Raw genomic sequence first — 20,107 nt, forward strand, 5'->3', positions numbered from 1 at the left:
TCATAAGGCGATAATGCATCATTCACCCCACTCTCAAAACAAATCCCTAACCTCACCTCTTATCCTCAGTTGTTCCGCGTTCCGCTCGTATTCGTCCGTAAATGAAGCGAGCGACTTGAACACTGGAGAAGAGCAATGTGTCTGAGTTGAGATCCGCCGCCTAAAGTGGTTCATGGGGAGCTTGGGAACGAACCATGGTTGACAACTTAAGAAGTTGAGTTGGGTGGTGACCTTTACAAGTAACCATTTAAGACTGACAGTCTAACGATGGGTTCCCCCAACCAGGACGGTTCATGACGGATGGAATGTCGTTCTCCGGTCTGCTTCTTATACCAAGTTCAAGGTACAGTTAGTTCTACCTGTTGCCGGCCGACTCCGTACCATACCCAGCGCTCGCCTCTTCTCAGAATCACTACGAGAACTCAGGCAAATTCCGCACTCTCATCCAGACTACAACTCGTCTCCCATCCATAGAGTGCCTCAGTGTACGCACAAGAAAAGGGACGCAAAGAATGAGATTTGACTCTATGTTCTTGAGGCTGACTTTCAATAGGTGGAAGGAAGAAAGGTCTCTGATTAACCTAGCAGAAGGGTTCACACCGGGGCGAAGAGTAGTTGATCAGCAGAGTACTCGAGTAGTTCAGCCTCCGATCTCAGCGACGACACAAAGATCCCTGAGCCGTTTTCCAAAATTAGCATCCGACAGGTTTACATCCGTAGTACGCTGCCCCTTCCCGGCAGTGGTACCCAAGCCGATGGGGGGTAAATAAACGGGGTCGAGTCGATAACGATGCGGTGTTAGGATGTCATCAGCGGCGTGCTTATTTGCTTGTGGTGCGCCAGGCAAGCAGAGGACGGGACGGGACCCCTTCAAGAGATGGATGCCAAAAATCCGGGTTTTTTCTTTGCACCGTTGGGCGGGTTCCACACCTTTTAGCAATCGGCTCTTGCAGATCTCGGTCGATTCTTGGCCAGAGCTCCGGGGGGCGCACCCGCGGCTCACGCCACGCCCTGGGAAGCGAATACAACCCGGGCCCATACATGATTTCATTGAGCTGTGCAGTGATACCTGGCCCCCCCCATGGGGACTGGTGAGATGGCGGCCAGGCTCTTTGAATCCTGCTCGGTGCTGTGTGCCAAGATTTTGGGATGGTTGTTGGTGGTGGTGGTGGTGGTGGTGGTTGATATTGGGGGATATGATGAAAGAGGTGACTGGACTGGCCGTACTTAGATGACTTTCTTCCCATTTTCCGGCTCTTGAGTTGGAGGAAATACACCCCGTCATTTTTGTCAGGTTTTTCTCTGACTGTCCCTCACTTCTTCTACTCTCGCTGTTTTGCTTATTTGCTTATACTTCACTCGCTTATACTACACTCGCTATAGAAAGGAACAGAGAGAGAAGACCAGACGAGATGGCGAAACGCGACAGCCTGACAGTATGGCTCCCCAAAGAAATGTACGGCTCCGTAGAGCCCTTTGCCGACGACAGATTCATCTGGTGCCCGATGCCTTTTGACAATTCACTGCCAGTTGAGCAGACATCATTCATCGACATGGGCGGCGACGATGAGAGCGACAGTAACAACAACGAGCCCGCACAACAAGATCCCGACAATGACCAACCGATAATAGACTACGACCTTCCCGCCCCGCCGCCCGCGGCCGTGTTAGCGGGGCCGGCGACGGACATGTCTCCTTCGGAAACTGAATCCGAACGAGAGTTTCCGCTGCGGCAGATTAGTCAAAATCTCGGCCGGGGACGGCGGGGGAGATCCCGGAAGATGAGGCCGGGTAGGCAGCAAAAGCACAAGCATGCCGGGTCCGAGAGTCGGGGGTTTTCGGTACATTTGGGGCTGAATCTTGATATTGAGGTAACTCTCAAGGCGAGGATATTTGGCGACTTGGAGATTAGCGCTTTGTAAGTTTGCTCCTTGGGGATCTCTCTCGGTTGGGAGTTGGATGTGTATCTTTGCTGACGCTGTACTAGTGACGCATTATGATTATGACTTTGATGGGTTGAGGTGATGACGGCGAATGATTAAAGACGAAGCAACGCACGAAGGTATTTGAGCGTTTATGAGGCGAGGGAATATACACAGAACTCGCGGTGACCTGCATCACTAAACCGGGTGGGCCTCTGTCGGATAGCAGACGACGCTCCAAGATACCCGGACCGGCGCTGCGAGTTCCAAAACTCTCAGAGCAGTGTTCTACCATCGTACCTGGTAGGCCAGCGCGGAGAGCAGAGGTCGAATCCAAAGCAGCTAGCTGCCTGTCTCCTCCAGAAAGAAGAGGCTCAACACCATCAGAGATGGTCTCGCCGGGACCGCATACCAGTGGATATCTGTCAAGGCCAGACGCTCGGCCATCCTGAAAGGGAACCCGGAGCTAGTCATTGCCGTGATGAAATCGGAGGCAACGCCCAGCTGCTGAAGGACCGTCAATGACCGTGTGTATGGGAAGAAGAGACTGAAGATAGTGAGAGAGGGATACGCGGCTTGGCAGTAACTAATGCTTCGTTGTTGGAAGATATCTGTTGCCCGGTACGCCTCTCGGTCTAATTAATAGAGCAAACCATGGCCCGTGGTGATTCATCTCGTGGTAGAGAACCTGAGAACGAGATTTGGTTGCAAAACAAAGAATTCATAATGATAATAACATACAAAAAAATAAAAAATAAAAATGGTATGAACTCTGAGTTGATGAAGTGACCATCTGAAAAGAAACGCCGGATTCGCATCAAACAACATGTTTGCTTTACATCCTTCGTAGTGCAAACAGCTGGAAATCATCGTCCTCACGCCCTCAAACCCTGGCGCCAGTTCGCCCACGGACCACACCCCAACTCATCGAATCTCACCCATCTCAATACGGTCTAGAACACGCCCCAAACTTCAGCTGTAGTGGAGACAGACCTCACTATTCTCCCGAAAGGTGCGAACAAGGGCCCCTCCCCTGAGATGTGCAGTATCTGAGCCTAAACCACGCGAGACCTCTACACTAACGGACTCCCGGACGCTTAAAAAAAAACTACATTGGCGGGACCTGATGTGAGATTTCCCGTTTGTGTCGACGGGAGGTAGCGTCTGGGCACTAAACCCAAACCACCAATGGTTTCCAGCCTCATCGGGCGCAGTGATGGTGTGCAAATCTCCTTGAAGGGTGTTCGCGCCGCCCGGACGGAATAAGAGTGATTTAGCCTGCTGATCTTTTTTTTTCTTTCCTTTCCTCTCTCTCTTTGATCTTGCCTACACGCTCTTTTACTTCACTCGTTCACTCATTTCGGGGGTTAGTGATAGGACATCTTGAAGCAGAACCAACGAAGAGATGACTTCAGTATGAGAATGCGCCATTCCCGTATCCCAATTTCCCCTTACGACTTGTGATACCCGGGTTGCCTTTGTTTGGTTCCAGATAAGCTCTCGATAACCGTCTTCGCGCGCAAGGAACAATAATCGACGATTCCGCCACTGCCGAACTTCCTACAGCTTTCACCAGGAATCTTCAATAGATAGCACAAGAGAAGGACAGAAACGAGATCCCAACTACAATCGATCCATCTCCCGCTTCGACCACCCCCAAAACCGACAACAATGGCCCGTAACACCCTCCTCTCCCGTCTCCTCCTCCTCGCCGTCCTCGCGCCCCTCGCGGCGGCCCAGCTCTCAATCTACACGGCCTCCGACAAGTACAAGTACCAAGGCTGCTTCAACGAGACAAACGACCTCCCCAACACGGCCCACGACCGCGCCCTCTCGGGCGGCGCATCCAAGGTCATGGAGGGCAACATGACGGTGCCCCTGTGCCTCAGCTTCTGCAACAGCGGAGCCGATAAGCAGTATACCTACGCCGGCGTCGAGTATTCTCGGTACGTTTCTCTTGTTCTCTTCTTCCACTTCTTCCCCCTCCCCCTGCCTGGAGCTTCGAAGCTTTCAGACAGAGGGCCCTGCTACGGCATTCTAGATGAGAAGTAAAACTGACGATTCAATTATAGTGAATGCTGGTGCGCCCAGAGAATCTCGGGCCTCGCCGTCAAGCTTGACGACAGCCAGTGCAACCTCCCCTGCGACGGCAACCAGGGCATGGTCTGCGGCGGCGCGCTCAAGTTGAGCGTCTACATGGTCAGCGCCGGCCTGCGGTCCTGGTCCTCGCCCGCGGCCGCGTCGTGGGCCGCGGTTGTCGTGGGCGGCTTGGCGACGTACGTGTTGCTGTAAGTGTGATGATCTGGTAATGAGGTGTCACGATGGTATTGGAAGTCTTTTTTTTTTCTCGAATGGCGAAAAGAATGGTTACACGACAGCAGCGTTTTATTGTTTCTTGGAGGATACCCCCCCTGGCCATGAGTGTTTCTCGGACCTATAGAACGTCTTTGAATTGATGATTTGTGTCTCACTCTCGCAGCGGACATCTCAACGCACATTTCACATGTGAGGTCACAAAGTCAGACATCACGATGCTTTCTTTTTTCTCCAATTCCGTGCCCGCTTCGGAAACCCTGCATAAGATAAATCGATGCCAAACCACAAACCCAATCAATGGTATCCTATCATAATCTTTGTGACTGGTGTACAAGAACAGTCATCTCATAATCTCACGGGACCCAGGCCCCTCTGTTCAACAGCCCTCTGCACCGCCGCTTTATTATCCGCAACAGTCTTCCTCCACCCCTGCTTGCCCCGTCCCTCGCTGCCGTCGTCCTCCACAAGCCAGTCGAGCCACCGCACCAGCCTCGAAGCCTTTTCCATGTCTCGCTCCTCCGAGACGACCCTGGCGAGATACTTTTCAAAGACCTTGACATCGTCTTGGTGCGGCCCATCGTACCGCGTCCCGTCGTGCCAGGCCTCGAGCATGTCCTTGATCTCCTGGACCGACTTCACGGCGGAACCCATGAAGTTCATCTTGGGCGGCGGCGCAGGGAACTGCAGCTTGGTCTGTCCGGCGGGTGCGGCGTCGCTCGACTCGCCGTTTTGTTGCCTTCTGGGAGCGTTGAATAGGAGACCAGATCGTTTAGCCAGCCGTTTCTTGCGGTGGTCCTCAATGATCTCCTTCCGGACGTCCTCTGGGAGCTCTGCGAGGAATGCTTCGTCCAGCTCATCTGGCTCTTCTTCCTGAGCGGCGTTCGCGGGGCCTTTGTTCGCCAAGAAGTTCGTCTGCTGGCGGTTGGCAGCTGCATCCTGCTGCCTCTCCCTGGCATTGAACAAGGTCCTACCACCTCGCTTTGTCGGCGTTATTGGCTTTCTTCCTTGAATCAGCCGGTCCTTGCGTGGTGATTGCGGCAAACGGGTTTGTTGCACCGCTTTGCGTCCATACTGCGCCAGGACCTCGGCCTTCATGTCTTCGGGCAAAGCGTTGAAGACCTCCGGGTCGACCTGAGAAGGGATCATCTCGTCCTGAACCGCTGGGCTATTACTCCGCGACTTCACCTGGGGAGATGCCTGCCTTGGCTCTGGCTTTGGCCTTTGGCCCCGTTGAAGTTTAGCCCGGATATCACCTGGCAGCTCAGCTAAGACCGCAGGATCAACTTGAGACGGTAGGATGAACTGAGTGCCCATGATGTTGAGGGGAGTATGGGCCTTCTCATCCCTTTCACCGGCCCGTGCTAGAGCCAAAGCAGGATGCACCTTGGGCTTTCTGGGTGTTAAGGGGTCATCCGCAATGGGATCTAGGGAAACGTCACCACGGGGTTGGATATCCCTTGTCTTCTGAGGACTCTTTGAATCCTCAATCAGATCCGTTTGAGCTTTCTTTGCTGATGGTTGGCCACCAAAATTTGGGAACGCCAACCGTCGTTGGCTGCTCTCCCGCCCAGTGGTGCTAGATCTGAGGGGTTCCAGTTTCGTTAACTGGACACCAAGACCTCTCAGGTCACCCGGGGTGAACTTGTATGAACGAAGAATCGAGACAGCCTCCTTAGCGATGGTTTCGGCATTGTGAGTCGCAACCCCAAACAAAATGCTCTTGCTGAACGAATCACATTTCCCGTGCCCCAGATGCTTCGGTGGATCTCGGGGTGCGTCTTGAGCACGGCGCATAATCTTCATGGTGAACTGCTTGCCCTTGACCTCTTCGCTGAGCAGTCGTCTCTCCAGCTCTTTGCAGAGATTGAAGATGAACTCCTCAGCTTCCTGCTGGTTGATGAAGCGAATGCCCCAGTTGACCTCAGCCGAGACGGACTTTCGGGGTGTTTGTTCACCCACTTCGGTTTTGTCAATGCCGCGAGCATATTCCCATAGCTTTTCTCCTGTTTTTGGACCAAGCGAAGAGGATAGCCGCTCCTTGGATACCTGTCTGATGTCTTTGACGAACTTAACACCAATCTCCTCAAGCTTTCCACCGAGACTGTATGCGACCCCAGGTAGGTCTTTCACCTCGAGTTCGCCGATGACTTCTAGCACCTGCTCCGGCTTGATTTGAAATTGTCCGGCGGGCTTCGCTCTCCGTAGCGCGACCTTGGCTACCAAGATATTGGCCCCAATTCCCACTGATACCGCGCAGCCAGTCGCGTCTTTGATCTTATTGCGCAGGGTGAGAGCAATCTCCTCGGCCTTCTCCTGCTCTCTCCAGACACTGCCTTCGTCAACCCCGGTGCCATCAGATCCAGTGGAGGAGAGAATGATTGACGTGATGTCGACGAGAGCCTCGTCGATGCTGACACTCTGAACAACCCCTCCGAGATCGAGAATCGATTCGTAGAACAGACGACTAGCTTCCTCGTACGCGGGAAAATCGTACGGCAAGACTTTGATATCCGGACACAGCTCGAGTGCTCGTTTCATCCACATGCCATTCTTGACTCCAAATTTGCGCGCAACGTAGTTACAGCTTGCAATCTCAGAGGCGGTTCCGCTGCTGTGAGCTACCACAGTTGGTTTGTCGACGTATTGTGGGTTCTTCTTGAGGGAAACAGCGCAGAAGAAGCTGTCAAAATCGACGTGGATAATGTAACGTCGCGACCCTGGCCTCCTCCGCACTGACTTGAGAGATGGCCCCTTTTCCTTGGCAAGATTCTGCATTTTCGACTTCAACTCGGCTTTCCAGGTCGAAAGGTGATGGAGACGACTTTCCGAGTAAAACTGCTTCAAGAAATCGGGATTCGCCGTTGATGATTTCCAGATCTTGGGATCCGAGAGGAGTACGGCATTGTGTTCCTCGGACGTCATATCCTCTGACGACTTGCTTTCCTGTTTAGCTTCCTCGGTTCCTCGCGTGGGCTCTTCTTCAGCTTTTGGTGGTACGGTATTTGCTTCAACCTTTTCCACTTTGACTGCTTTGTCCTCCTCTGGGACTATGCCGACCATAAGCTCGTCAATTTCCATGTCATCAAACTCTTCGACATCGTCCTTTAGCTTCAGTGGCGGCTTCTTCATAGTCCCCGACACAGATGGGCTGTACGAACTGCGACCATGGTGTTGAGCGAGCGGGGACTCGGATCGTTCAGCGAAACGACTCAAAGATGGCGTCGCGGGACTTGTTGTAGATCCCTTGAATTGGCTGGTGTAAAAGCTGGCATCGGTTTGATCTCTGTAACCTCTTTTCACTTGTGGTGTCGATTGACTGAGCTTTTTGGACTCATCGATTTTGAATACCTTCTGACGCGGTCCATCGTGGTTATTTATTCGATAATCCGACCAGGGAAGTAGTCTCCCAGCCTTAATTGAGTCCGTGACCCAGGCTGGCTTGACCAGTCTATACCTGCTGTAATCCATGGACTTCTTAGGCGGAACAGAAGACGCTATGATGTGCGTTGCCATGGTCTTTGAATCCAGATACTGCAAAAAGCCAGCGCCATGTTGAACAAGCTCGCGGTGTAGGCTGACATGTTGGTTAGCGACTTTTTATACGTGTCAGAGTCACAGACAGTGACCCACATGTGAAGTGGTGGTTGCGTATAGCCCATAACATGCGCAACGACCCCTTTGAATATTTGAGGCTTCTCGCTTGAGGCGGCGCGCATGTCGGCGTCCAAGTTTTGCAACTTGATCTTTTTCCGACGAAAGTAGTCTCCAAAGCCGCCGAAAGCGCTCTGCTCATACTCTTCGCCAGTCTCGTCGGTGAACTCATGGCCCTCAATCCTCTTCCTCACCTGCGAGGAGTTCTTCTCAAGGCGACTACCCATTCTGTCGGTTGTCTCGGATGATGCGCAAACTCACGGCTGTATGAGTGCTGTGAGCGGTGGAGGCGGTCTTTTGACTGGCGACTTGGAGATTTACTTGCAGATCAACCCGTACATATAGCCGGCGGACTGAAATCGATCATTTTTGAAAGTTGTGAACACGGCGTTCAGTCGTTGCTCTCGATGTAAGGTAAGGTAAATCGACAGAAGGGTGTGGTGACAGTTGGTGAAGTGACGGAGCCCCGGCCGAGGTGGATGCCTGCAATCGCGTTAAGTGGGTGGGTCCGTCGCGTTCTGTAGTCTGCACGTCCCAGGATCCGCATGACTAATCAAAGTTCTTCAATTGCTCAGGGAGCACTGACAGCTTCCGCCGACGACGTCTCTCTAGATACCTTACCTGAGCCCAGTCGCGGCTGTTGAGTCTAGGTTTTCTGCTCCCAATCTTGCGAGAAATAGCGAGCATGAATAATCAACAGTTCCGAAAGCTTTTGGGTGCTGACTCCGGTAAGGCCGCGTCGCCGAGCAATGCCTCAACCAAAGGCAGCGCAACACCAGGCGGCAGCGCGTTGGGATCCCGACAGCGATCCAGCATCCCCATGACTCCGTATGTTGCCGTCTCAACTGTTGATGGATCACCGACTGACTCTGTATTAGACGTTCCGTTGGAGTTGGTCATAGCCGGAACGAGTTTGCGCGTCAACTTGCGGAGAGGAATCAAGCAGGACAGCCCCAGAAGAAATTTCGCACATCAGCCCCGAAAGGTTCAAGACTTGCAGAAGGCTATGTCGATCGAGCACGAGACCGAACCGATGACGACGAAGATGACCGCGCAAAAAGGATAAAGGCGCTTGAGGAAGCACTGAAGAACGAGGAGATTGACCAAGCGACGTTCGAGAAGCTCAGCAGCGAAATCGCCGGAGGTGACCTTTCGAGCACGCATCTAATCAAGGGATTGGACTTCAAGCTTCTGAAAAGAATACGACAGGGCGAAGACGTTTATGGGGACAAGAAGGACGACGCAGAAGAAGAGGAAGCACCCCCGGAAGAGGAAGTCGACGATGCGTTCGATGAGCTGGAGTCAACAGAAGTGCAGGCTGTCGAAAAGGAAAAAGTGAAGAAGAAGGGCCAACTTGCGCCTGTGACCCTTGCACCTGGAAAGAAGAGAACCCGCGACCAGATCCTGGCCGAGATGAAGGCTGCGAGAGAGGCTGCCAAGGCCCAGCAAGAGGCCGCCCTGAACAGCAAATTCAAGAAGATCGGCGCTAAGCAACAGGCCGGAAGCCGCATCGAACGGGATAGCAAGGGCCGCGAAGTCTTAATCATCATCGACGAAGATGGTCACGAGAAGAGGAAGGTCCGCAAATTGCAGCCAGGGGTCGAAGAGGAGATGCGCAAAGAGTTCATCCCGGACAAGGATGCCAAGCCGTTGGGTATGGAAGTGCCCGAATTTTACCAAAAGCAACAGCAAGAAGTTGAAGAAGACGACGATGACGACATCTTTGCCGATGCAGGAGACGACTATGACCCGCTAGCTGGAATGGACGACAGTTCTGATGAGGAAAGCGAGGGCGAGGTCAAGGACGAAAAGGAGACCAAGAACGAGCGCAGTGCCGACACAATGGCGATGCCACCACCGCCGCGCCCGGCACAAGCGCGCAATTACTTCAAGGACTCTAAGACAGACCTTATATCTTCGCAGACCCTGCAAGGACCCTCCATGTCTGACCCGGCGATACAGGCTGCTTTCAAGAGGGCCGCCCAGCTCAAGGCGGCGAACACAGGTCCAGAGGGAGAAGCGGACGACGACGACGACGAGGAAGCCAAGGCTCGTCGGGAGCGCCACAAGAGGATGCTGCAGAGCGTCGACCGAGATGCCGAGGACATGGATATGGGCTTCGGCACCAGCAGGTTCGAAGACGAGGCAGACTTTGATGATGCGCCGGTCAAGCTTTCGGAATGGGGCAACGAAGGAGACGATGATGACGGTCAAGGCGGCAAGAGCAAGAGAAAGAGAGGCCCTAAGAAGAGGAAGGGTGACGCCAACAATGCGGCTGATGTGTTGAGAGTGATGGAGCAGCGAAAGGCTGCCGGCAAATGAGCCAGCCTTGATTTTCTTCCAATGGCTTGTCTTAGGTTGGAGCTGTTGCCTCGCAGAGGGTCTGCCGGTTTGTTTCCTGGAGCATCCTGGACAAACGTATACAGCCATCGTCTTTACAAGAATCGAAATGATACCCTTCACGCGCCCAAACTAGAGCGCGTTTACCTTCGAATTGACAAGTTCACCATTTTACATAGCGACAACATTTAGTTTCTGTACGACATTGCTCGATCTTGAATTGCCGGCAGACGGCTGGCGCAAGATTGGACTATGTGTGGCGTGTTTTCAATGGCGAATCATCCTGGAAACACCTGGTCCTCCAAATAAATCAAAACACGACGTCGAGACAGAGTCAGGATTCACGATGACTCAGCGAAGCTCTTGCTTCCCAGCGACCCGGCAAGCACGGGAAGTTATTCGTTGAGGTGTGGATGCCGTGTGTATCTGCTTGACCTTCCGAAACGGGCGCAGGTCCAGTCGTTGCAGCGGCGCTCGGAGGGCACCGCCTCACTTATCAGAAGACCGCCCGACTCCGCCCACGGTGCTTGCCTGCCCGCCCCCAAGGGTTATTTGGACCTGTGAGCCTGTGAGGTAAAAAGGCCTGGTGGAGTGTATGCTGTGCAGGATTCATCCAAGAACTTAGGTTGCCCGAAAGCTTTCCTTGTCCCCCATGACTCCTTACCAGCGAGATCAATGGCCAAGGTGAGGGAACCGAAACAGAGCAGACATCATAGCCTCGACGGGATTGGCCCAACGCTGTGTGGAAGAGTCCATGTCATTACCTAAAATTGACCTCTTGTTTCCTCTCTGTGCCTGTCAACTCGTCACTAAACAATTCCGTAGTCCGCAAACCCGCTGCAGACCGGCCGGCTCCCCCGCCCCCATCCTTGGAGCCCCAGAATACCTTACCTTGCCTTACTCGGTACACTATTCTACTCCATTCCACCACCCCGTGCTCGTTTGGTTTGGTCTTATCCACCGAAAGTGGGCACCACACACGGGCTTGTAAAGTAAAAGCGCAACCCCACGGCACCGGTGACAACGTCCGTGGTCTGTTCACCTTGCCGAGGGAACACCAAACCCAACGTATCCGTACAGACTATCGTTTTCATCATTGTTTTGTGCGGTTTCACTGATTGTCGTGATAAGCCACAAATTCCACACATATATCTGTTATCCTCAACAACCCGTTTACCTGAGCCACCATGGTTGATCTCGATTTGCCCGAAACACCGGTGCCGGTCTGGCTGGATTGTGATCCCGGCCATGATGTGAGTTACTGTCCTGAACTCATGATGTGTCACTCATCCTGTCCATGTGAGGTTGCGCTGCCTCACTCAGATATTAGTGAAATATTGCGCATACACCAGCGAGTGATCACCGAATACCTTCAGCCCAGTACTAATCAATCTCACAGGACACCTTTGCCATCCTCCTAGCAGCCTACCACCCAACAATAAAGCTGCTGGGCCTCTCAACCGTCTTCGGAAACGCCCCCCTCGAGTGAGTGAACATCGACCATCTCTTACACATCTCATAATCACAAAAAAAATTAGTACTAACCAAACATCCCCAAGGAAAACCACAAACAACGCCACCTCAATCCTCACAGCAATCGGCAAACACAATGACATCCCCGTCCACGTCGGCGCCGCAAAGCCAATGTCCCGCCCGCCCATGCAAGCCGCCACCGACATCCACGGCGAATCCGGCCTAGACGGCACCGACCTCCTCCCCCAACCCGCCAAGGACGCAAACCGCTCCGTCCCGGCCATCGACGCCATGGCCGCCGCCCTCTCCGCCCAGCCCGCCGGAACAGCCTGGCTCGTCGCCACGGGCTCCCTCACCAACGTTGCCGAGCTGTTCGCAAAGTACCCGGACCTGGTCTCCCACCTCAAGGGGTTAAGCATCATGGGCGGCGCCATCGGCGACGGCTTCACCGACATCGTCCTGGGTGTCGTGGACGGCGTGCCGCGCGTGGGCAACTGGACGCCGTGGGCCGAGTTCAATATCATCATCGACCCCGAGGCCGCGGCTGCCGTGTTTCATAACAAGGCGCTCGCGGCCAAGACGACGCTTGTGCCGTTGGATCTGTCGCATCAGGTTCTTGCTACCGAGGAGGTGCGGGATGCGCTTCTGTACGGGACGCACGGCGGGGAGAAGACGGGCAAGGGAAAGACGACGTTGAGGCAGATGTTGGTTGAGCTGCTCATGTTCTTCGCCAAGACGTATAGGTATGTTGTACACACATACACTTCACTTACACTCCTTCTCCTCCCTCTGTCCTGACATAAATGTCACGAGAGTTTTGCTAACCCAGATGGACAAAAGCGACGTCTTCGGCATCACAGCCGGACCCCCCCTCCACGACCCCCTCGCCGTAGCCGCCGTGCTGACGGGCACGCGGCACGAGATCCCCTTTCACGACTACGATGCCAAAAAGGGCAACTGCGTAAAGTACCACGAGCGCTTCGATCTCACCGTCGTCGCGGAGGGCGACCTCGAAGAAGCCAAGAGCGGCAAGTCGCAGCTGGGGCGGACCATCGCTAAAGCCCTGCCGCCGGGGAGCGAGGGCGTGAGGATACCGCGCGGGCTGGATATTCCCATGTTCTGGAGGGTGATTGAGGAGTGTACGGAGAGGGCGGATCGGGTTAATGCGGGTGAGGTGGGCGGGTTGAAGGAGGGTGGGACGTTGGAGAAGTGAAGTAGGTAGGGAATGAGGATGCTTGAGGGAAACTGGGGTTGTGTTGATGCTCCTGCTTGGTGGGTTGAATATACATTTTTTTTGGTATCCATAGACGTGAGTATTCATACAGTCAGTCACCTGCTATGGTCTATAGGTCCATTATTCGCTCGAATTGTCACCATCGGATGCGGAGACCTGTTGGCGTAACAGTTGGGACTGCTCACTCCCGACCTCCGCGCCAGCAGCTTGACCCCCGGTGGCTTGTTCTTTTTGAAGGTCTTGACTTCGAGTCCCCTCGCAGACCTTTTCTTTTCTTTCTTTTTGGCGAAGAGCCTACCTACTACGAGTCTCAAGAGGCGTTATGGTGATGTCTTTAAGGAAACACTTCTTCCGTTGAATAAGAGAGCCCTCCATCCATGAGCGATTCATGGGATTCGTAAAATCATCGACTCTCTGAGCAACTTAGTAAAGTAGGCTACCTGCCATTCAGCACAATCCCCTACCTCCTTAATGTACGAAACGAGAAACGCCAATGGCATTCTTTCGCCGCCACGATTGGACTACGAAACTGGAGACCCTTCATAAGGACTGTCATCCTACTCCAGCCGTCATGCGACTTTGCTTTACCAACCAAGGCCGCTTACCCCCGTCATAAAATAGCGATTCAATAGTAGAAAACCTTGAACGATGAAAGCAGCTCCGACATCTAGCAGCACCATCCAGGCAGAAACGGTGACAGTATTTTCGTGTTTGCAAGAAGAGACTGATCCTTCCGTCATCTGATTAACCTGAGTATTCAAGGTACTTGAGTTCTACGGAATGTAAGCACATCGACGACACCCACACAAGGCCTTCGTCCATTTATTTGAGCAACCGTCTCCAGGTAGATTCTTCTTGAGGCAAAGTGATGAGCAAGGTCGTCGACCTTCACCAATCTCATCTCACCATCATCTACTCCAAGTTTCATAACTCCCACGTCTCTCTCCGTCTCCCGTCGGAGACTGGGGGAGTATTCCGTTACACCGCAACGAGAACCGGCGACTAGCGGCGGTAGGCTACGTTGAACTACACAAAGGCGAGTTAATTTCGAGGATGGAGATCATGTCTACCTCGAGAAGAAACACAGTCAAGATCATCCGGCACAGCGAACGATCGCAGAGTCTGTGGCAACTTTGTGGTCTGCCGGCGATGGCACCACGACAGTTGGATTGGCCTGTGAACATTCCCCCAGGATAAGGTATTTTACGTGTTTCAATAGGAATCTAGCAAACCAAAGCAATGGCTCGTTAATAGCCAGCTGGACGGACCGGAGAGCTTCACAATTACTGATCCCGACGGCTCCAGCTTCTCTTGTGATACAACAGATGCACCTTTCATGTATTACGTCTTATCTATATGTGAAGGGTATTCCATGACCTTCATAATGTTGTACAGGGGAACTCTATATCCCATTCCCGTTCTCTAACAAGGGGTATCATTTTTCTAGCCCACGCTCAACTTTTGCTCTCTACTTTTCTCTCTTTCTCATCCGTCTAGAGTGAATTCAGAACCGCTGGTCATCAGAACCATCAAGTCTCTGCAACATCCTCAAAACTCTCTCATACGTCCACACCGTGATCGCGCTGCCAGGCGCAGCCTTGATAAGACTCACCATGAGACCACGATACAACCCGCGAATTCCCTCTTTCGCAAAAATGATGCGCAAACCGCGCACAGCGCCGGGGTACTCGGGAATGTTCTTGTGCACGTACCGCGACCTCGTCGGCCCCTGGACCTGAATGCGCTTCCGCACCAGGTCGAGCGGGAAGACGGCCGTCTTGGACAGCACGCTGGCCACGACGCCGGCCGTGGCGTCGCCGCCGCCCCACGGCAGGTGCAGATCACCCAGCGGCAGCCGCAGGCCCTCGTACAGAGCGAAGAAGATGCCCATATATGGGACAATCTGCGCCACGCCGGGTCCGAGGCCGCGGAAGAAGCCGCGCGGGCCCTCGTCCCGATAGATATCCGCCACCGCGCGCCGGAGGCTCGTGTACACCCGGTCGTTACCCTGCGCCGCGAATCGGGTCCGTAGGAGGTCGAGGGGGTATGTGGCTGTCGTGGCGGCCGCGCCGGCAGCGGCTCCGGCGAGGAAGGACTCGGCAGCGTTTGGCAGGCGGTTGTCAAAAGCTGCTTTGAGGAACTGCGCCGTCGTGCGATACGTCGTGAATTGAACGGCCGAGTAGCACACGTACATCATCTCGGCGGGGACGTTACCCTTCCACAGGCCGGTGATGCCCTCGTTGGCGATGATGTGCCTCATGGTATTCAGGGTGCCCTTGTACACGGGCCCGCCCCTGGCTGATCGGATCGACAGAGGGTCGGAGAGCGAGTGCGTCTGCAGCTGCAGGCGGATCTTGACGACATCGAGGGGGGCAATGACAAAGCTGTTTGCGCCATCGCGAAGAAGGCGGCGATAGTCAGCGTGAATCACTAAGCCTCAACCATTGGGTTTGCCTTACCGAGCAAACAGGCCGGCGGTGGCGCCGGCCGTTACAACCTGCAGGCGGGAGCCCTGGGCGCGAACAGTGTGTCAGCATCGTGACGTGACTTTGGGTTGTTGACAGGCCGGAGAGGCCGTCACGTCAGGCATGGGAAGGTCTGGGTCTAGCCTTACCTCATCCTTGAGGCGTTCGCCGCTGGGCGACATGCATCCGGTAGTGTCCTCGTGGGACCTGGCGCGGAAACTCTAAGGTGCGGTAGGAATGGATGACAGAGAGAGACGAGCAAAGCGGACAGACGGCTGCTCGCTTGCCTCTTGCTTTCGGTGATGGACGAGTGGGCTTCGGGCCCGGGTGTGCGAGGTTTTTCAAGGTCAGATGGTTGGGATCGTCTGTGGGTGGTTGTCCAAGCGGCGCGATCCGAGATGGCACGGGGAGGCGTCCGTCGTGATTCGTTTCTCTGCGTGGCGATGACGGGAAGCTAAAACAGCAGGAATTGAGGCTTCCGCAATGAGGCTGAGGGGTCTCAATTGATGGAGAGCGTGTTTGAGAATTGGTGGTTTTCTTCGGGGGTCGTGAGGAAACTGAACAAATCTTCTAACGTCTGTTCGCTGACGGTCGCTGTTGTTCTGGAATTTCCGTAGATGTTGGGTTTGGTCGCGTGTGGAATTTTTTGTTAGTACGTAAGATAGACAGCTCTGAGTACCTCACTAGTGTAAGTTAAGGACCGGGCAGGTAAGTTTGGTTGGCCTTATCGCGCGCAAACACCCCCCCAGCTAAGGAACCTTGACTGAATGGAACCGACCCCGAATTGCTAGGAAACCCCAAGCAGTATGACGCAATTTTGACGATAGCGGGCTGTCAAGGACGGGACCTTCTTAGATCTCCCACTGCAGCTCGGGAGATGTTTACTGCGGCCTGGCTCCACTGTGGGCGTGACTGCAAACTGCAAGCTGCAGCAGGGGGACCTTCCTCGCATTGAGTCTTTGTTAGATGGATGAACAAGTCACCCAAAGCAGCTTAGCCAGCCGTGGCAGCATAGCCACGCAGGGTCTGGTCCCCTTCACCCGTGCGGACGGAACAGAGCGGGCGAGAGTCTTAGAGAGCGAGCGGCGATGGAAGAACCACGGACAGATGCAATATGCAAATGCGAGATCAATTTCAACATGACATACCTAGGATCGAACAAGTGAAGAAGAAAGAAGAGACGAGAGGGGGGCTTGGCTATCTCACGGAACTCGCTGCGAGACTTGCCTGCGGGAGAAGGAATGCAGTGACATATCTCGAGTTCTCAGACGTGCTGTCTTGTGACGACGTTATATGAGCCCTCGTGACTTGCACTGATAAGGTAACACTTTGACGATTACAGAGGATACTGTAAGGTAGAGCAGAAGAAGAAGAAAGTACAGGAAGAGCGCCTCAATCAGGGATTGTTGCAGAGGTACAGAAGTGTGTACGGGTACGCCTCAGTGATGTTGATGACAGAGACAATTGAGGAAGAAGTCTGGAACAAACAACGGTATGGCAATGTGGTGACAGAGTAAATGCCATGTGGAAGGCAGTCCTGACAAATGTCTTTGTCTCATCAATGCTCGGCAACTCCTGTTTCGAGGCGCCGGGAAAGCCGCGAGAATGAGAAATAAGGTACCGATACCGGATATTTCCCACTGGGTAGGTATTTTGTATTTTGGGAGGAGAGAGAAACAGAGACAGGGCCGGCAACGAGAGACGGAACAGAAGAAAAAAACGACCGTGAGACTAGGTAGCAGCAGCCCCAAACAAGCCATGCCGAAATGAGACGAGACGTGGATGAGAAGGCAAGGACACACGGAAGTTGGAGCCGGAAATCCCATTGCCTTTCCACACGGTAGGTAGTTACTACTAATTAAAGGTAGGTACGGATATGGCTACCAAGAAAGACTTGGAGTCTTGACACGTGCAAGAGACCTCAGCAGCGTGTCATTGGCCAGTTCGCCTATTGTCAAGGACACCTGGACAAGTACGGAAGACAGTACGGAGTACAGGGAAGTAGTCATGTAGCATTGGGGGAAGCGTCAGTGGTCGACTTCCCTCCGTCCGAAACGACTGCCCTGGGCGGAGTCGCAGCAGCCTTTGACCTGCTCCAATGTGCCTCCGCATTGGCCAGAACCGCCTGCCTTGGCGACTTGCCCGCCCTTGCCTCCCCTCAACTGTGGGGTCAGCCCCCCGACCGAACTCACTATCCGTCACCCGGGGAGGTCGACACCAGCCTTTTCCAGGTGGATCTGGACTTTTGGCTCCTTGGGATCTGGGACGGGAGAGGGGGGGGAGCAGCCACGGAGCCATCGAGCGTGGGGCCGCCGACTCTGCGTAACTCGACGGAGGAGGCCATAGACTTTGTCGTCTCTCTCTCTCTCTCTCTGTCTCTCGCTCTCTCGCCTCTCACACTTGCTCCTCATAATAATCGCGACTTTCCCTCTTTTCCTTTCTACGATCGCCTCTCTTACTCTACTGTATACACTCACACACATACCTCACACCTTACAACACTTACCTATCACTCTGTCCAGACCCAATTTCACAGGCAGAGATTTCCGAGTTAGGCTGAACTGAACACCAAGACACCAAGTAGCGCTGCTGCATGTGATACCTACTGTCACGAGTGCCGCCAACACATACACACACTACCAACCACCACAGTCGCTCCAAGTAGGCCAGTGGCATCTTGCTTCCTCAAATATCTTACATCCCCGCCCGGCAAGGAGAGGCCGCGAGGGAGCGATATTTTTTTACAAATCGTACCCTTACCTGTATCACAACCACAACCATGACTTCAACCACCACACCAATGCCCAACATCGGCGGCCTGTTAGCCCCGTTACTACCTGCTCTCGTGCCGGCAAGCATCTCCAAACAGCCCGCCATCGGCGTCTTGCCTCTTCTCAGCCCCATCTTAAGGCAACGAGTCCAACTTCTTTCAGAGGCCAGCACCGAGCCATGGCTCCGTCTCCTCGCATACGACACGGACAAGGCGGCCCGCCTGGCAGAGATTGTCCAAAGCGGCAGGCTAGAGCCGCATCCCGTATCTGGCGAGGTCGAGGTAGACTGGGAATACGACGCAAGGACGAGGTACAGGCGGCTCGATCTCGAGACCTTGCAGGCCTTTGTTGCCCTCGAGGAGCTCGAGTTGACCTTCCAACTAGTCTACTGCGTCGGCGATAAGGATGGCGGCGGCGACGGCTGGAGAATCGGCGAGGTTAGCGTCACCGACAAGGCGGCACCCTTTGGGACTTTTGGCGGTTATTCGACCATCGCCGAGGCCGAAAAGGCCTATGCAGACCAAAAGTCACAGGCGGCGACAAAGACGTCGAGAGCACCAGCTAGCTCCGCGTACAACGACGCCGCCGAGGCGGATGACGACGAGGATGATGGATACTGGGACAGGTACGACGCAACTCCTGCTCGCACGCCAGCAAATGAGTCCCCCGCAGTCAAGCGTTCCCCCGCGCCGCACGTACCACAGCCGTCGCAGCTGGGCCAGTTCCGAACCGACTCGGCGGAGGATGCGTACTATGCGCAATATGATTCAGTGCAACCGGCAATGGACGGCCACGATCCCGACGAGGAGGTCGAGGGCTTCGAAACTGCCCCGCCCCTGGGACTGGGCGCTGTTGTCAGCCAAAATGACTCGGACCGGGGTCTTAACGAGACAAACGGATCCTGGACATTGGCTGAACCCCCGCGGTCACCCTCGATTCACAGCCAGATTGACGAAGACAGGGCTGCTGTGCTCCTTCATCCGCGTCCGGCTTCGAGCGCTAGCAGCAACGGTAGCCGCTTGGTCGAAAAACTCGAGGAGAGTGTGGGCAAGCAGGACCAGAATGAGTTTGGCGTGAAGCAGCACGTGTCGAGGAGCATTCGCAGTCTCTTCCTGCTGGCTCGTTCGTCCGGTATCGACAGGGAAGAGTTTGAGCGTTTGGTGAAGACGGAGTTGGACGTCCTCGGCATGATTGAAGACGACGAGGTTTGAATCGCGAGGCAGGTGGCCTTTTCGTGTATATGAAGTTTCTCCTCCTCGGTGGTGCTCCGTGGGGATTTCCGCGGGATCAGGCTGTTATTCGGCATAGGGTTGGGTTGCATGTACCGGGGCGTTTATCCATGGCCATACCTTTGAATATTGAGAATTGAACTCATACGACTTGAAGAAACCGTATCAAATGAAAGCAAGAACAAGTGGTGATAAAAAGAAATAGCCAGTCTCGGGGAATATGGTGGCATATAGCAAAGAAATGCTCAACAATTCCCGTAGTGTGATGGGCGAACCCCGGGGCTGCTGATAGTCCAGTACAAGTCGGGGAACATGACGTTGTCCAACAACGTGCCAATCTTAAGTTTGGTGACCGAGTAGAGACCACAAGAAGACGGAGGTTGTATGGTTAGTTACAGATGGCACGGAATCAACTGTTGTAAGGGCGTATTCCCGCATGATGCAGGTGTGAAAGTATTTGCGTCGAGGTAGTCGTCTATCTGGCCGGTCCCCAACTGTTGTGAACCTTCCACCATGCCTCGGTCTGAGATGGGGAAGGGGGGTTGAAATGAGCCGATGGCTGTCCAACCATATCGCCCACCTCCCTAGGTAGTCTCGATCGTCTGATCTATAGCAACGAACGAATGGGGGAAAGTCTGGTGCGGGCAGTACTAAGTTCGTACACTCTTGATAATGAGGATCTTTGACATGGATATTTCTCTCTTCG

The 20,107-nt window shown here is 54.0% G+C and overlaps 8 protein-coding genes across 8 annotated transcripts; 5 read left to right on the forward strand and 3 right to left on the reverse strand.

Moving 5' to 3' along the window:
- Positions 1-393: 393 nt before the first annotated feature.
- Positions 394-1,634, reverse strand: BDP55DRAFT_301630 (uncharacterized protein). The gene has a single exon (XM_060566629.1). It carries the CDS (start codon positions 1,283-1,285, stop codon positions 641-643), a length of 645 nt encoding a protein of 214 aa, XP_060434330.1. The 5' UTR covers positions 1,286-1,634; the 3' UTR covers positions 394-640.
- On the forward strand, positions 1,413-2,000 carry BDP55DRAFT_724256 (uncharacterized protein; the record flags this gene model as incomplete). Its single annotated transcript, XM_060578869.1, has 2 exons — positions 1,413-1,918; positions 1,988-2,000. The coding sequence occupies 2 exons, from the start codon at positions 1,413-1,415 to the stop codon at positions 1,998-2,000; spliced, it is 519 nt and encodes a 172-aa protein (XP_060434331.1).
- Positions 2,001-3,593: 1,593 nt separating this feature from the next.
- Positions 3,594-4,214, forward strand: BDP55DRAFT_627349 (WSC domain-containing protein; the record flags this gene model as incomplete). The annotated part of the gene is made up of 2 exons (XM_060571746.1): positions 3,594-3,868; positions 3,995-4,214. 2 exons carry the CDS (start codon positions 3,594-3,596, stop codon positions 4,212-4,214), a joined length of 495 nt encoding a protein of 164 aa, XP_060434332.1.
- Positions 4,215-4,583: 369 nt separating this feature from the next.
- BDP55DRAFT_543320 (impB/mucB/samB family protein) lies at positions 4,584-8,116 on the reverse strand (the record flags this gene model as incomplete). The annotated part of the gene is made up of 2 exons (XM_060568399.1): positions 4,584-7,812; positions 7,869-8,116. 2 exons carry the CDS (start codon positions 8,114-8,116, stop codon positions 4,584-4,586), a joined length of 3,477 nt encoding a protein of 1,158 aa, XP_060434333.1.
- A 458-nt stretch (positions 8,117-8,574) lies between these two features.
- BDP55DRAFT_690502 (uncharacterized protein) lies at positions 8,575-10,211 on the forward strand (the record flags this gene model as incomplete). The annotated part of the gene is made up of 2 exons (XM_060576865.1): positions 8,575-8,717; positions 8,768-10,211. The coding sequence occupies 2 exons, from the start codon at positions 8,575-8,577 to the stop codon at positions 10,209-10,211; spliced, it is 1,587 nt and encodes a 528-aa protein (XP_060434334.1).
- Positions 10,212-11,416: 1,205 nt separating this feature from the next.
- On the forward strand, positions 11,417-12,915 carry BDP55DRAFT_690503 (inosine-uridine preferring nucleoside hydrolase; the record flags this gene model as incomplete). Its single annotated transcript, XM_060576866.1, has 4 exons — positions 11,417-11,482; positions 11,629-11,714; positions 11,789-12,445; positions 12,543-12,915. 4 exons carry the CDS (start codon positions 11,417-11,419, stop codon positions 12,913-12,915), a joined length of 1,182 nt encoding a protein of 393 aa, XP_060434335.1.
- A 1,525-nt stretch (positions 12,916-14,440) lies between these two features.
- Positions 14,441-15,583, reverse strand: BDP55DRAFT_690504 (mitochondrial carrier domain-containing protein; the record flags this gene model as incomplete). The annotated part of the gene is made up of 3 exons (XM_060576867.1): positions 14,441-15,320; positions 15,396-15,448; positions 15,551-15,583. The coding sequence occupies 3 exons, from the start codon at positions 15,581-15,583 to the stop codon at positions 14,441-14,443; spliced, it is 966 nt and encodes a 321-aa protein (XP_060434336.1).
- Positions 15,584-18,180: 2,597 nt separating this feature from the next.
- Positions 18,181-19,383, forward strand: BDP55DRAFT_543629 (uncharacterized protein; the record flags this gene model as incomplete). Its single annotated transcript, XM_060568422.1, has 1 exon — positions 18,181-19,383. The coding sequence occupies one exon, from the start codon at positions 18,181-18,183 to the stop codon at positions 19,381-19,383; it is 1,203 nt and encodes a 400-aa protein (XP_060434337.1).
- Positions 19,384-20,107: the final 724 nt, after the last annotated feature.

This window comes from Colletotrichum godetiae (genome assembly GCF_030913485.1).
Source record: "Colletotrichum godetiae strain CBS 193.32 chromosome Unknown BDP55scaffold_5, whole genome shotgun sequence".
In the NCBI taxonomy this organism is placed as follows: Eukaryota; Fungi; Ascomycota; class Sordariomycetes; order Glomerellales; family Glomerellaceae; genus Colletotrichum; species Colletotrichum godetiae.